The sequence below is a fragment of the Callithrix jacchus genome, chromosome 19 (assembly GCF_049354715.1).
Source record: "Callithrix jacchus isolate 240 chromosome 19, calJac240_pri, whole genome shotgun sequence".
Taxonomy (NCBI): domain Eukaryota; kingdom Metazoa; phylum Chordata; class Mammalia; order Primates; family Cebidae; genus Callithrix; species Callithrix jacchus.
Genome location: NC_133520.1, coordinates 50880473 through 50895083, shown reverse-complemented (window position 1 = coordinate 50895083; position 14611 = coordinate 50880473). Strand labels below are relative to the sequence as shown.

Genomic DNA, 14611 nt, shown 5'->3' with positions numbered 1-14611 from the left:
AACGTTATCAAGAAAATCATAAGAAAGAGAAAATATATTTGCTACTCTTTGAGTGGAAGTGGGCCATCATAAAGGTCTTCATCCTCACTGTCGTGTTGACGCTGACTAGGCTGAGGAACAGGAAGAGGAAAGGTCGGTCTTGCTGTCTCAGTGTGGCAGAGCCAGAAGAAAATCCACATATAAGTGGATCCGTACAGTTCAAACCCATGTCGTTCAAGGGTCGTGTGTGTGTGTGTGTGTGTGTGTGTGTGTGTGATCTATCTATCTATCATTTATCTATCTATCTATCTATCTATCATCTATCTATCTATCTCCTCAGTTGCCCTTCATTCACTTTTCTTAATCACATAAATCAATGGTTGAACTACCAAGTCAGTTTTGGGAGGTAACATATAAGTGCAAGGCCTCATACCAGAGAGGTTTTATAAAGTCAAGGGCGATTTACTAGAGGTAACCCCAGCCCACCTGGAACAAAATCATACTGAGGAAGATCCTGTGGTCCAGGGAAGACCACAACACTGCCAGGCAGAGGGGGATGCCCCCAGGCCCTGCCCACTCTCCGGGCCGTGCACCGAGCCCTGCAGCTGAGTAACCCCCATGCTCTGTCTCCCACAGTGGTTGATCACTACACTAGTCAGATAGTCTTCAATGGGGTCCGAGTCATCGCCATCATCATCATCGGCCTGGGTTTCCTCCTCCTGCTCCTGCCAGAGGAGTGGGATGTCTGGTTGATCAAGCTGCTCACCCGCCTCAAAGTGAGGAAGAAGGAGGAGCCTGCAGAGGGCGGTGCCGACCTGAGCTCAGGACCTCAGAGCAAGAACAGAAGAGCCCGCCCTTCCTTTGCCCGCTAACACCACTCCTCTAGAACTCGGTGGTATTGACTGGGAGGTCTATTCCTGCCGGGAGGAACCTCAGTTGGGTAAGGTGTACATACCTGTACAGTTTTGGTCATCTGCGGTAAGTTCTATGGTATTTATTGGCATGTCCAATTTGCTTGCACTTTTCCCCATCAGACCTTCCACTTAAGGGTACCAATTCAATACAAAAGAGAAAAGAAGAACCTCTCAGTGCTTTTCCAGTGAATGTAAAGTGGGTTTAAAAGATCCCTGCATAGATCGTTTTGGATGGCTGACGTTCTTGATAAGACAGGACAAGTGTTTTGAATCTTAGTAACCGAACATGGCATTGTACACTGTGATTATTTTTCAGCTATGGTAGCTCATATTTTGTTTTATACCAGAGCTGTACTCTTAATTTTAAGGAATTTCAATGAACCAAAAGATAACTGTCAATTTATTTGGATGGATGGATGGATGGATGGATGGATGGATGGATGGATGGATGATGGATGGAAGGATGGATGGATGGATAGATGGATGATGGATGGATGGATACATGGATGGATGATGGATGGAAGGATGGATGGATGGATAGATGGATGATGGATGGATGGATACATGGATGGATGGATGGATGGATGGATGATTGGATGGATGGATGCATGGGTGGATGGATGGATGAAGGATGGATGGATGGATGGTGGATGGATGGATGGATGGATGGATGGACAGATGATGGATGGAAGCGTGTCTGGGATGTGAAGAGGTGAGGCAGAAATGGATGATGAACAACAAAAGCTGTCAGAGGACAGGTCTGTGCCAGGTACCAGGAAGGACAAGATAAGTCCAGCCCCAGCTGGCCTGCTCTCACGAGTCTGTGTAAGATCATGCAAGAGAAATCACAGTGCCTTCTACAGAATTTTCGTCTTTACCTATGTGAAGCGAGGTGACATAACACGTCACTGGCGCCGTCTTATAATTTAGATGTAAAAATCTTTAGAAACAAATAAAACTATATATATGTGTGTGTGTGTCTGTGTACAAAGATGACAGAGCTGATGGCCAGTGTATAGAGTGTGGCCCGCGGTGTACAATACCCATATAAGGTACACTGTGCAGGGGGGGGATTGCTGGTTGCTTTTACTTCCTGACCAAGACTGAAAAATTATTTACTGAAATCTGTAAACCTTTTTATGAAACTTTTAAGCACCAGGCTGTTTACTTACACAATTTAGGTCTGCCAGAAAATTCTATCTGTGATAGATCTGTAAAGAGGGTCAGGGGTTAGAGTTTACTATTTTTGAAGTTTACATTGTTACATATGAAATGGAAACATTATTTTGAAATGTTGTCATAACCCAATGGTGCATTCTGTAACCATGGAGTCTTTTGTTTCCTGGGGGAAAGGGGCATTCATGACCTGAACTTTTTAGCAAATTATTATTCTCAGTTTCCATTACCTGTTTGGCCAAACAGATTAATAAAATATTTGAAAAAGAAGCGTTCAGTGCTGTCTTGGTGGCCGCCCTGTTACTTTCCCACTGCGACCGTCCTGAAGCAGCCCTCCCCACGTTCTGGCTTTTTTTCAACTGCACTTGCCCCCAAGAACCTTCCAGGTAGGTAAGCCAGCCCATCTGTCTCAAGGGAGGGAGACTGTAATATCAGTAGAACTGACTTGCAAAAGTGAAACGCAGAAGAATCCCCAAAGCCTCAAAGAAGCTCTGAGTCCTGGGGTAGCCTCTTCCTCCACCCTGTTTCCCTCCCTCTCCCTCCAGGCACCTGCCCCTGTCCCCCTCCCCACGCCCCCCCCCCACCCTGCTCAGCCCTGCACGTGACTTCCTTCTCCCTTTCCCTTCTGAAGGAATTCCACAGCTCAGTTAACACTGGTCCCTGGGAGCCGCGCAGAGGTGGGAGCCCCATCCATAAATCTACCCAGTCTTCCAGCTCAGCCTCCATAGCCACCTGCCTGCCTGGGCATCCTAAGCTAACGCTGGCTTTTTGGATAGTTTGATTTATCCACTTCAGTAACATAATGTAGCTATTCCGAGCAGCTGCTATGTCAGGGGCTATGAGATCCAGTGGGTCTCATTCTAGGGCTACAGAGGGCCAGGGACTATAGGAAGCAGTGTGAGCCAACAGGAAACGAGAGCCTTTTTAGGACACCTCATCCCATGACCCTCACCTAGGGTACCACACGTACCACTTGATGCATGGGCTCTAAACCTGAAGAACCTCGTTATCCACAGCAGAGAGCTCCCTACCCAGTGTGTCCAAGCCTGTCTGGGAGGGGACAGCTGAGCAGCAGGATGCTGGGCCAGTCGCCTCCATCACCCTTTGAGGCTCCAAATCCCAGGGAGACACACAGATATTTCCTTTGTAAGCCAGAACATGAAAATGTGGGAAAGTTCTGCCTTAGGGTAGATTTATCTTATTCTCCTGTTGGGCAAAAACGACCATGAAAACCCAAAAGAACTGAGACTATGGACTCAAAGGGGTATGTGCACATCCACATTCGTGGGAACAGTCACAATAGCCAAAAGGTGGAAGCGACCCAAGTGCCCACTGGCAGATGAATGGATAAAGAAAATGTGGCATAGCCATACAGTGCAATGTCATTCCACTTTAAAAAGAAAGCAAATCTGGGCCAGATGTAGTGGCTCACATCCGTAATCCCAGCACTTTGGGAGGTGAAGGCAGGAGGGTCCCTTGAAGCCAAGAGTTGAAGACCAGCATGGGCAACATAATGACACCCTGTCTCTTCAAAAATGAAAACGCAAAAATTAGCTGGGCATGGTGGTGCATGCCTGCTTACTTGGGAGGCTGAGGCAGGAGGCCTCTTTGATCCCAAGCATTTAAGGTTGCAATGAGCTATGGTCACACCACTGCACTCCAGCCTGGGCAGCAAACCAAGACCCTCAAAGAAGCAGACGCAGAATAAGAAGAGGAAGAGGAAGAAGACAAGGAAGAGGAAGAAGACAAGGAAGAGGAGGAGTGGAGAGGGGGAGGGGGAGAGAAGAGGGAGAGGGAGGGGAGAGGGAGGGGAGGATATTCTGACACATGCTTCAGTATGTTGAACCTTGAAGACATTATGCTGGGTGAAATAAGCCAGTCACAAAAGGACAAATACCATCTGATTCCACTTATATGAAGTTACTGGAGTAGTCAAACCCATAGAGACAAAATAGAATACTGGTTCCCAGTGACTGGCGGGAGGGGAAATGGAGAGTTTTTGTTTAATGGGCATACAGTTTCAGTTTACAAAGATGAAAAATATCTGGAGATGGAGGGTGGCGATTGTTGAACAATGTGAACGTACTTAATGCCACAGAAATGTACGCTTAAATATAGTTTAAATGGGGCCAGGTGCGGTGGCTCACGCCTGTGATCCCCACACTTTGGAAGGCGGAGGAGGGCGAATCACGAGGTCGTCAGATCGAGCGAGACCATCCTGGCCAACACGGTGAAACTCCGTCTCTACTAAAAATACAAAAATTAGCTGGGTGTGGTGGCGCGCGCCTGTGGGCCCAGCTCCTGGGGAGGCTGAGGCAGGAGAATCACTTAAACCCGGGAGGTGGAGGTTGTGTTGAGCCGAGATCGCACCACTGCACCCCAGCCTGGTGACAGAGCGAGACTCTGTCTGAAGAAAAAAATATATATTGTAAATGGCAAATTTTATGACACGTGCATTTTATCAAAAAATTCTAAGAGACTATGAAGGGTAACGTGTATGAAATAAAATGGTTAGAACTCTGCGGTCCTTTCGACGCATTCCAAACCTGGGTTGGGGTGCGGGGTGGGGGGTGGGTCGAGAGATCTCATCCCAGAAAGAATACGGCCACAACCGCAACACCTCCGGCCGGCCCGCGCCAGAAGGTTTCCAGCACCCGGACGCGCTGCGGCAAACCTAGAAGGGACCCAAAAGCAGAAAACCTAGGAGAGTCCCTGCCCGTGGCTCAGCCGGGCTCCAGCGCTGCTCAGCCGGGGAACTGTCTGCCCTCTAGAGGCGGGTCTGGGTAGCAATTTTTTTTTTTCCGACTTTGAAGTTCTGGGGTACGTGTGCAGATGCTGCAGGTTGGTTACATAGGTACACACCTGCCATGGTGGTGGCGTAGCAATGAAACAGTGTTTCTCTTTCGGCTCCTTTAAGGAGGAAAAGTAAAGTCCAGACGGAGGGTACTAGAAAGGAGACCAGGACCTTCGTCTGCCGCTGAGGAAAGAGGCAAAACGCTCTGGCACGTCTCTGCTCTCTCCTTTCCTTCAGAATGTGATCGTTTGGAGACAGAGGGTATGAAGTGACCTGCTGGCCGCCTTGCCACACCAAGTCAGAGCTGTCTTGAAGAACCCACACCTGCCTTACAGACCCTGAGCTCCTCCCTTTCTTGGGCCTTCAAGGATAAAGGGAATTAGGCAAGAGGAATTCGTGGCCAGAGACTTGCCACCCCATAGAACAGATGTGTTTCTAAATCTAGCCGACGTTGCATAACGTGGAATTCTTGATCTTCAAATTTGAAAACAAATGGTTTGTCCTAAAATTAGAATGTGGTGGTGGTTGCACCATTCTGTGAATATGCTAAAACTCAATAAACTGTATAACTAGATGAGTGAATTTTATGATGTGTGAATTATACATCAATAAAGCAGTTTAATAAATAAACGGTTGCCCCACCAGATGATTTTTTTTTTCAGAGACAGAGTCTCACTGTCACCCAGGTTGGAGTGCAGAGACACTATCTCGGCTCACTGCAGCCTCAACATCCTGGGCTCAGGCAACCTGCCTGCCTCAGCCTCCCAAGTAGCTTGAACCACAGTCATGGGCCACCACACCTGGCAAACTTTTCTTATTTTCTGTGGAGATGGGGTCTTGCTATGCTGCCCAGGCTGGTCCCGAACTCCTGCACTCAAGTGATCTTCCCGCCTTGGCCTCCCAAAGCTCTGAAATTACAGGTGTGAGCCGCCAAGCACAACCTCCACAAAGTGACTTAAAATTTCTTGATGAAAATCTCATAAGCAGAAAGGACATTTGTTGGGTTGTTTATGTTCTTGACTGCCCAATGCCTATCCCTGTTTGAAATAGCACCTTGCTCTTGCTGCGGAAGCTGAAGGGAGCAGAATCTTCACTTTGGATCCTCCCACAGCACAGGAGGAGCAAGGAGGGTGTGAACTGGACTTGCTCTGAAGCAAGAAGGCAGACCCCAAAGAACAGCTGAGAAGGTGGCACTGACTGGCCAGCTCCTGAGGGCCCTGTAGGCCCTTCCCATCATAGAGGTCCATGGTTCCTGCCCTTTTGCAAACAGATCCTTTAGATTCGCTAAGTCCCAAAGGGCCTTCCAATCAATTCTCTTGTTGAAGACAGCAGGACACCACTGCTGTTGCTTGAGTCCAAGAGCTCTGAACAATATATGGGAGAGAGCTGAGAGGTTCAAAGAAAAGATGAACATTTGTTTATTTGAGATTTTTTTTACCCGTGTGTTTTAACTTTCTGGTAGGTGTCTTGAAGCTGGGCTTATTATGGTCTAGCAAGACTCCTAGGTCAAACTGCTTTCAAGAGTGGATAAGAATGACTTATAAGAAATGCATCAAGGCCAGGCACGGTGGCTCACGCCTGTAATCCCAGCACTTTGGGAGGCTGAGGCAGGTGGATTGCTTGAACCCAGGAGGTGGAGGTTGCAGTGAGCTGAGACTGCACCATTGCACTCCAGGCTGGGCAACAAGAGCAAAACTTGGAGAAAAAAAAACAAACAAGAAAGAAAGAAGAAAAGAAAGAGAAGAAAGAGAGAGAGAGAAAAGAAAGAAAGAAGAAAGAAAAATGCATCAATGGCATATATATAAAGAGAGCTTAAAAGCTCTTCACTGCTCTTAAAAGATTTTAAAATCATTTTTTAAAAATAATATTGTCTCATTCATATATTTGTGTACATAGCATTGCCAAATTCTTGAGAATATCTTCTTAAGTTAAAATAGTGGTAAACCAGCTCAGGTAAATTCCCTTCAAATTATCAAAAACTTTGGAGTTACTAGAATTACAGGAAATGAGATTTATTGTAAAGACAACGTAATGTGTTCTAAGTTTTAGCTCAAGCTTCTTTTTTTGCTCCTACTGGAAAAAAGGTACATGCTTCCTGTTGAATATTGAGAAATACCTATAAACACGCAATCTAGTATTCATTGTTACCACAGCAGGGGTAGCAGTAGCCTGTGAGGATATGAAGGCAAGTGGGGAGGGGGGAGGCGGGGGGGGCGGGGGGGGCGATCCCTCTGAGAACGTCATGAGGCGCTCTCAGGCACGCCCTCTGGGAGAGGGTGAGGTCAGGGCTTGCCCGAGGGAAGCTAAGTGCACACACCTGCTTAGCTCTACACCTGCTTGTCCATCCCCACGGAAAAGACACTAAGGAGAGGCTCTTGCCAGAAGAAAAACATTAGAGGAAATTAACTCCAGAAGGAAATTCTAGGAATCCCCAGCGTTTATTCCTTATTGGGAATAGAAGACCAGCTAGCCACCTAAGCCTTTCAATTTGTTCAGAATTTATGGTATGCAAATCACAGGGCGATCTCAGAGGCTAGGGAGAGACCACCACTGGAACCACTGTTTCTAAGACCCTCTTCATACCCACCCATGGACGTGGGAAGGGGATGGAAGGCTGCACTGGGGGGGCACTGGCTGAGACATGACTCAGGGACCCAGACTCCTCCTCCCTGCAGCTCTCCCGTGCTCCATGTGCAGTTTTGCAGTGGTGAGCCAGAGAAGCAAGGCCGGGAGGCGGCTGCTCAGACTGGGAAGTGTTTGGGCCCTGAGGTTTAGTTTGAACTCCCAGGTCAGCCTCCACACAGCAAGAGTGGGGCAATATGAGGATTAAAAAAATAAAGACCTGACCGGGCATGGGGGTGGCTCATACCTGTAATCCCAGCACTTTGGGAGGCCAAGGCGAGTGGATCATTTGAGACCAGGAGTTTGAGATCAGCCTGGCTAACATGGTGAAATCCCATCTCTACTAAAAAGACAAAAATTAGCTGGGCATGGTGACGCACACCTGTAATCCCAGCTACTGGGGAGGCTGAGGCAGGAGAATTGCTTGAACCTGGGAGGCGGAGGGTGCAGTGAGCCGAGATCACACTACTTCACTGCAGTATGGGAGACAGAGTGAGATCGTGTCTAAAAATAAACGAAGAAACCTGGCCGGGTACAGTGGCTCACGCCTGTAATCCCAGCGCTTTGGGAGGCGGAGGTGGGTGGATCACTTGAGCTCAGGAGTTCAAGACCAACCTGGGCAACATGGTGAAACCCAGTCTCAATAAATAAATAAATAAGGCCCGGCGCCATGGCTCACGCCTGTAATCCCAGCAGTTTGGGAAGCAGAGGCGGGTGGATCACAAGATCGGGAGTTTGAGACCAGTCTGGCCAATATAGTGAAGCCCTGTTTCTACTAAAAAAAAAAAATACAAAAAGATTAGCTGGGTGTGGTGGCACGCACCTGTAGTCCCAGCTACTAGGGAGGCTAAGGTAGGAGAATTGCTTGAACCTGGGAGGTGGAGGTGCAGTGAGCCAAGATTGCACCACTGCAGTTTAGCCTGGGCAACAGAGCAAGACTCTGTCTCAATAAAGAAATAAATACCTATCAGCGCATCATGGTGGCAGTCTTTTTTAATTTACACTTCTTTATCAAGGATTAGAGTATAACTTTTTGGATTAATTTTATTTTGTCCTCAGACCACTCTCTTTTGGCACCTTCATTGATGGGAGCTGTAAACCCCATCATACCAACTAGACACAGCTATTCCGCCAGCGTTCCTGCTCTCCCTCTGTTACCTGCTTCAGCACATCTTCCTTGTGGGGAGGCTGGGAGTCTAGCACCTTTTCAGGATTTTGCAAATACGTGTGCAGTGTTGGTAGCTCACTGCATGGTCTTGTTTCGTGCGTTGAATTTCCTCAGAGACACCATGTGAGTATGCGTGTGGGTTTGCCACAGTTACTGTGTTGTTTTTGATTACTATCTCTTTCCCACCAATTAGACCATTGCCATTTGTTTAAATAAATGAGCCCTGTAAACTAATCACCATACAATAATCACTGCCTCTCTTAAATGACGCCATTTAGAACTAAACATATAATCATCAAGGTGCAATCTAGAGACTGCCTTCATTCCCCTATTGCAAGTACTTACCACTTAGGGTGACCCTGGTGTTTTTCTCCAAAGCTTCATTTAAAAAATTTAAATCTTATCACTAGCACCACTTTAAAATCCAAAGTACATTTGGGCATTTAACTGCCCCCCCCCTAGATTTAACACCCCTGAAGCCATTATTGCATCACAGATTTTATAAGTTACTTTTATCTACATTTTATCTCAATTTCTGATAGCATTTAATTTCTTTTTATCTGAGAGAAAGTGCTTTCACACAGCCAGACAAAGTCCCATCAGCTCCCCATGGACACGGTGACTCACCTCTCCCCCTCTGCAGTGTTGACCGTGGGTCATGCCCACTTGCCCATATTTCTAAATCCTAGGTTGACAAATAATACACTCAGCCATCCTCACTCCCTGAACAATCAGAAATGGAGGTTTGGCCAGGCACATGGCTCATGCCTGTGATCCCAACACTTTGGGAGGCAAAGGAGGGAGGATTGCTTGAGCCCAGGAGATCGAGGCTGCAGTGAGCTTTGATTGTGCCACTGCACTCCACCCTGGCAACAGAATGAGACCCTGAGAAAGAGAACAGTGCATAGTCCTTTCATTTAGAATGAATTTTTAACACGAAACATACATCATTTGACCTCGTATCTGGATAAATTCAGTACATACTGATGCCCATTTTATCATCTACGTGTTTCTAGAAATTTGTCTCTTTCCCTTAGTTAGTAATCTGTGTTTTCAAATTCTTAAAAATAGGAATCTCTCCAGATTCAGGGGCAGAGGTATGGCAGAGCAGTGCAGAGGTTAATAACATGAACTTTGCAAGCAGATAGAACTGGGTACAAATCCCACCTCTGCCATTTATACTTTCATCTCCTTGGTCAAGTCATTTGATATCTCTGAGTCTCAGTTTTCTCACCTGTAATATGAGACTAATAATCATCTCTGCCTTACAAGATTGTCAAAGTAAAACAAAGTTATACATATAGAAGCTTAGCACGATCCCTAGACATAGTAGTTGCTCAATAAATGATAGCATTTACATCAACATCACCAGCATCATTATGAAGGAAGGGCTGCCAAGCTTGAGCAAGAGCACCTCAGCCAGGGTTGCGGCTGTATTTCCCCGGCTCTCATTCTATAATCTCTCTCCCACTCTCCCTCTTTCCCTCTCTCCTGCTCTCTCTTTTGTCCACTCCTATCACATGGGAGTGCCCATCCCTTTCCATCCAAGGCCACCTTCACCCTCATTTTCTTGCAGTTTTGTGTCTTTAATTTTTACCTCTTTGAAAATCGCTTTCAGATTTTCTCTGCCAAACTTCAAATCTGAGTTTTTCACTCTCTTACCTTCATTCCTCCCAACGTGTCCTAGCAACCCCTCAATCCTGACGTGCCCAAAACTAAACACGATTATCTCAGTCAGAAACCTGTTCCTCCTTCTTAACCTACTGAGGTGAGTCCGCATCACTATTACCTTGTTTTCCCAAGCATAAAGTCTTAGCACTGTCTTCAACTTCCTCACTCGGTTACCAGCAATCGCTACGCCACACACATCCAAGGCAGTTGTGTTATAACCCCAAAGCATCTCTGGATGCCTCTCCTCCACCACCGCCCTACTTTATATCCCAGGATACAGCACCTAGGGCATAGTCAGAGTCTCCTGATCATTCTCTACACGCTGTCGAGCTGGGATCGCTTCACTATCTTACACGAAAATAAGTAGCTTCCTGTACTTTGTTAAATAAACCTTCATCCCCTAGCCCGGACTCAAGGCCCTCCATAATTTGGCAGTTGGTGACCTTTCCAACTCATTTGTCACTACAACTACCGCTGTCTCCTGCCCTCCAACCACATAGAACTGTTTACTGTTTCTCTAACATATCCTGTCCTCTCTCGTCTTGGTAACATGGTTCATTCTACATGGCATCCCTCCTCCCCTTCCCTCTCTTTCTGCCTAACCAAACCCTACACGTCCTGAAATATCTACTTTACTTGTTTCCTCCTCAATGAAAGCTTCCTCGTTCACCCCACAAGAATTAACATTCCTACGAGGTGACATTCCCCACTGCCACAATTTCACTGTCTCTTCTGCCTTACACTGTAGTGAAGACTTACCTTCTCTTCTGGATACAAACAGCCTTGAAAGGAAAAGAAAAAACTTGCTTTGTACTTCTTATCATATTTCCCTAGGCATACAGCAGAATCCCATACTAACAGTAAAATATAAATGTTTATTGACTTTTTAAAACCTTTAAAATAATTAAACATAATTTGTAGCAGAGCTGTAGTCCTCTCAACTCTCCCCAACAGTGCAAAGCGAGCTTCTTGGGTATCAGCTGTGGCCCGTCATCAACCATCATAGAATCCTCCTGGGATCCTGTCAAATCATGATTCAGCTTACTTATCACATCCAAAATGATCCCAATATTTTGCCCCAAAATACTAAGATTCATGAAAGTGTTTTCAAATAGCCAAGAACAGAGATTGTTCTATTTAACGTGAACTCTGTATCCTCAGACTGCCAGAAACCAATGCATACTGGGTAAATTTTCCCCATTTTCTATGGAAATCCTTGTCATGCCTGTTGTCTATGTAGAGTGTGGTGAGGGGCCTGTTTGGTGTTTGAGTTTGCACTAGGGACCCGGGAAAGACTGAATCTAAAATGGTCCTTCCTGAACGAGCATGGTGTCTCACACCTGGAATCCCTGCACTTTGGGAGGCCAAGGCAGGTGGATCACTTCACTTCAGAAGTTTGAGACCAGCCTGGGCAACATGGTGAAAACCTGCCTCTACAGAAAGTACAAAAATTAGGTGGGTGTGGTGGTGTCCCTGTGATTCCAGCTATTCAGGAGGCTGAGATGGGAGGATCTCTGGGGTGCAGGACGTGGAAGTTGCAGTAAGCTGAGATCGCACCACTGCACTCCAGCTTGGGTGACAGAGTGAGACCCCATCTGAGAAAAGAAAAAGTCCTTTCAGAAATAGAGGGATTTTTCTTGGCCCCTGATGTAACCCAAAACTCAGATTCTGGGAAGGGCCTTTGTTGTTAAATTTCCTTCAATGTCTATGAATCATTTCAATTATTTCCCCCATAAAGACACCAAAGCTCTATCAAAAAAAAAAAAAAAAAAAAACACCTCCCTGCACAACACAAGCTCTGACTCCTGAGCTCTCTGTGCACAAGTCTTTAGGGAAAAACCTATTGAAAGCTGAAGGTTCTCTGCGTTGGATTCAATGTTGAGTCTTGGCAAAATCTTTATTAGCCATGGGAGGCAAGGCAACTTCAACCACTCCTGCCCTGAGTATCTCTAATTATGCCCCCTGGTTCTTGATTCACCACATGAAATAAATTTCCTTGAACATTAAGCATTTGCAAGTATAAAATAAAGGACCTTTAAATTGGAAATTTAACATTCAAAAGAGAAATAGACAAAAAAGGAGGACAATGTGAATAAGAGTTCACCAAACTCAGGCAATAAATTGAAGAAAAAATAATCTGAGAAATGTGAACTTTGTAAAGTACCTAGGGATAATTGATTTGACTGAAATTATAGAAATTTAAGTAGAAGAATGAAAAACTCATGAGAGTTAAAATAAATAGGTAAAAAGGAGCAAAAAGAAAAAAATCATTAGCTATATAAATTTAGCAAAGAAAATCCAACATTTTCAACAGATAAATCTTTGAAGTCCCCTACAAGGAAAACAAAGCACTGGGGCATCGTAACTATTTAAAATAGTAATCCCGAAAAAAGGTGCAAAAAAAAAAGAAGGCCTGAGTCTATACAGAAAAGACTGAAAGTATGACTGAGAAAATTGAACCAGAATGGTCAATCCCAAAATATACTCCTAGTAAAAACCATTAGATTTTTTTAAATGGGAAAAATCTTCTCTCAGACTCTGTCAAAGATCAAGTCACTTAAAAAGTGAAAAAAAAAAAAAAGAAAAGAAAGGAATCAGGTCAGCATTTACTAACCCAGTAACAACATAAAAAGCGACATAGCAATGGGGAAATAGTTTCTAAAACTCAAGAGAAGAAAAAGGAGGCAAAGATGTGATTTATGTCCTGCCGGCGGTCCTAGAAGTATCATGCGCTAGAGGAGGAGTCAGAAATGTTTTTCTGTCAAGGACCAGAGAGTGAATATATTAGGCTTTGTAAACCATGTGGCTTCTGTCACAATGATTCAACTCTGTTGTAGTGCAGAAGTCACCAAAAACAATAAATGGAGGAGCGTGGCTATGTTCCAGTTAAACTTATTTATAAAAAACTTCTAGTAGGCCACAGTTGGCCCATGGGACAAGGTTTGTTGACCCCGAGTGTAGACTGGTTGGCTTGGCAATTGCATACCTTATTCATGCAAAGAATAAAAATGGGATTGTCCCACCAATGCTACTTCTGTCACTTACAGTGCTAATTAAGCCATCTTGAAGGCTTGATGCAGATTATGGATAACTGGTTCACCTACATTCACGTGGCATCATGAACCATTCAAACATGAAGAATCACAAATAGAATACAACATACCATGTCTATACTCAACTATCTGGCTTTGAGCATTTGTGGCTCTCCTGCTCAGCCATCCTGCCTGCACCCTCATCCCCACTTGCAGCATTTGGCCTGCACCCCAGTCCCCAGCATTCTTCATCACTCAGGAAGGTCAGGTCCTTCCAGAGCCTTGGGTTCTCAGACAACAGAATAAGGCCTTGGACCCTCACCCATGTACTGGTGTAACCCTCGATGCTCACCAAGATTGACATGTTTATTTGATGTTTACTTAGCCTTATTCTTGTGTTAAATGTAATGCTAGATATGAAAATTTAAAAAAATATAGCTTTCAAGAAACATGCACTAGACTGACATCCGCAAAATGGTGAATGAGGCATTTCCTTCCTCAAAAGAAACAGAAAAACAAGAAGGAACTGTTGGTACCAACTTTGCCAGAACTCTCAGAGGGAGCAGGCAGCAGACATCTGTCTAAACAGTTCACAGAGAGCAGAGTCGGGGCAATTGCGTATCAGCAGAGCAGGTGGAGGCAGTTTGCTCCTAAAATCCCACCTGGGACTTCCCATGGGCGCCACTGGTCATGTAATTAGCTAATGGAGCTGAAAGCAGGCTGCTTTCCAAAGAGAGACATGACCAGATCAATCAAGCAAGCAACAACACAAATAGCAAAGAATCAATACGGAGGGCATTTTGCTTCCCTGGACAAGGTCTGGCAGAGAGAGTTCAGTGTGAATGTCTGATGAAAAGCCAGCAAGCAGCAAAGTCAAAACTAAACATAGAAATTCTTTTAACTGTTATGGGAACTCGGAAATGTATACTATATGGATGATTTTATTAACACTAGAATTAATAATAGATGTTTGCAGGAAACACTACATATTTCCTAACAACTCAACCACAGGGATTCCTACGACTCTTTAAGGCTATTGCCAGGTTATTTTCTACTTCACTTCCAATGAACAAATCAATTCTAAAAATTCTGTGTATATTTAAAAACATGTTAAGGACTCAATATATCTACCATTTCATCAGTTGCAGTCCGTCACTCTCATGTGTAAATCTGGAAGTTTTTCTAAATATTTAATACTTAAGTTGAGCATGGTAGCACATGTCTGTAGTCTCAGCTATTGGGGATGCAGAGGCAG

At 45.0% G+C, this 14611-nt stretch overlaps 1 protein-coding gene across 2 annotated transcripts in view; it reads left to right on the top strand.

The window, feature by feature from the left end:
- Positions 1-2336, top strand: part of SLC35F3 (solute carrier family 35 member F3) — a 372006-nt gene extending 369670 nt beyond the window's left edge. For both annotated transcript variants that reach the window (XM_035281314.3, XM_035281315.3), the window contains one exon: positions 616-2336. In XM_035281314.3, the coding sequence (XP_035137205.1) occupies positions 616-851 (236 nt within the window). In that variant the 3' untranslated portion in view covers positions 852-2336. The remainder of the gene's footprint in view (positions 1-615) is intronic.
- The last annotated feature ends 12275 nt before the right edge of the window (positions 2337-14611 follow it).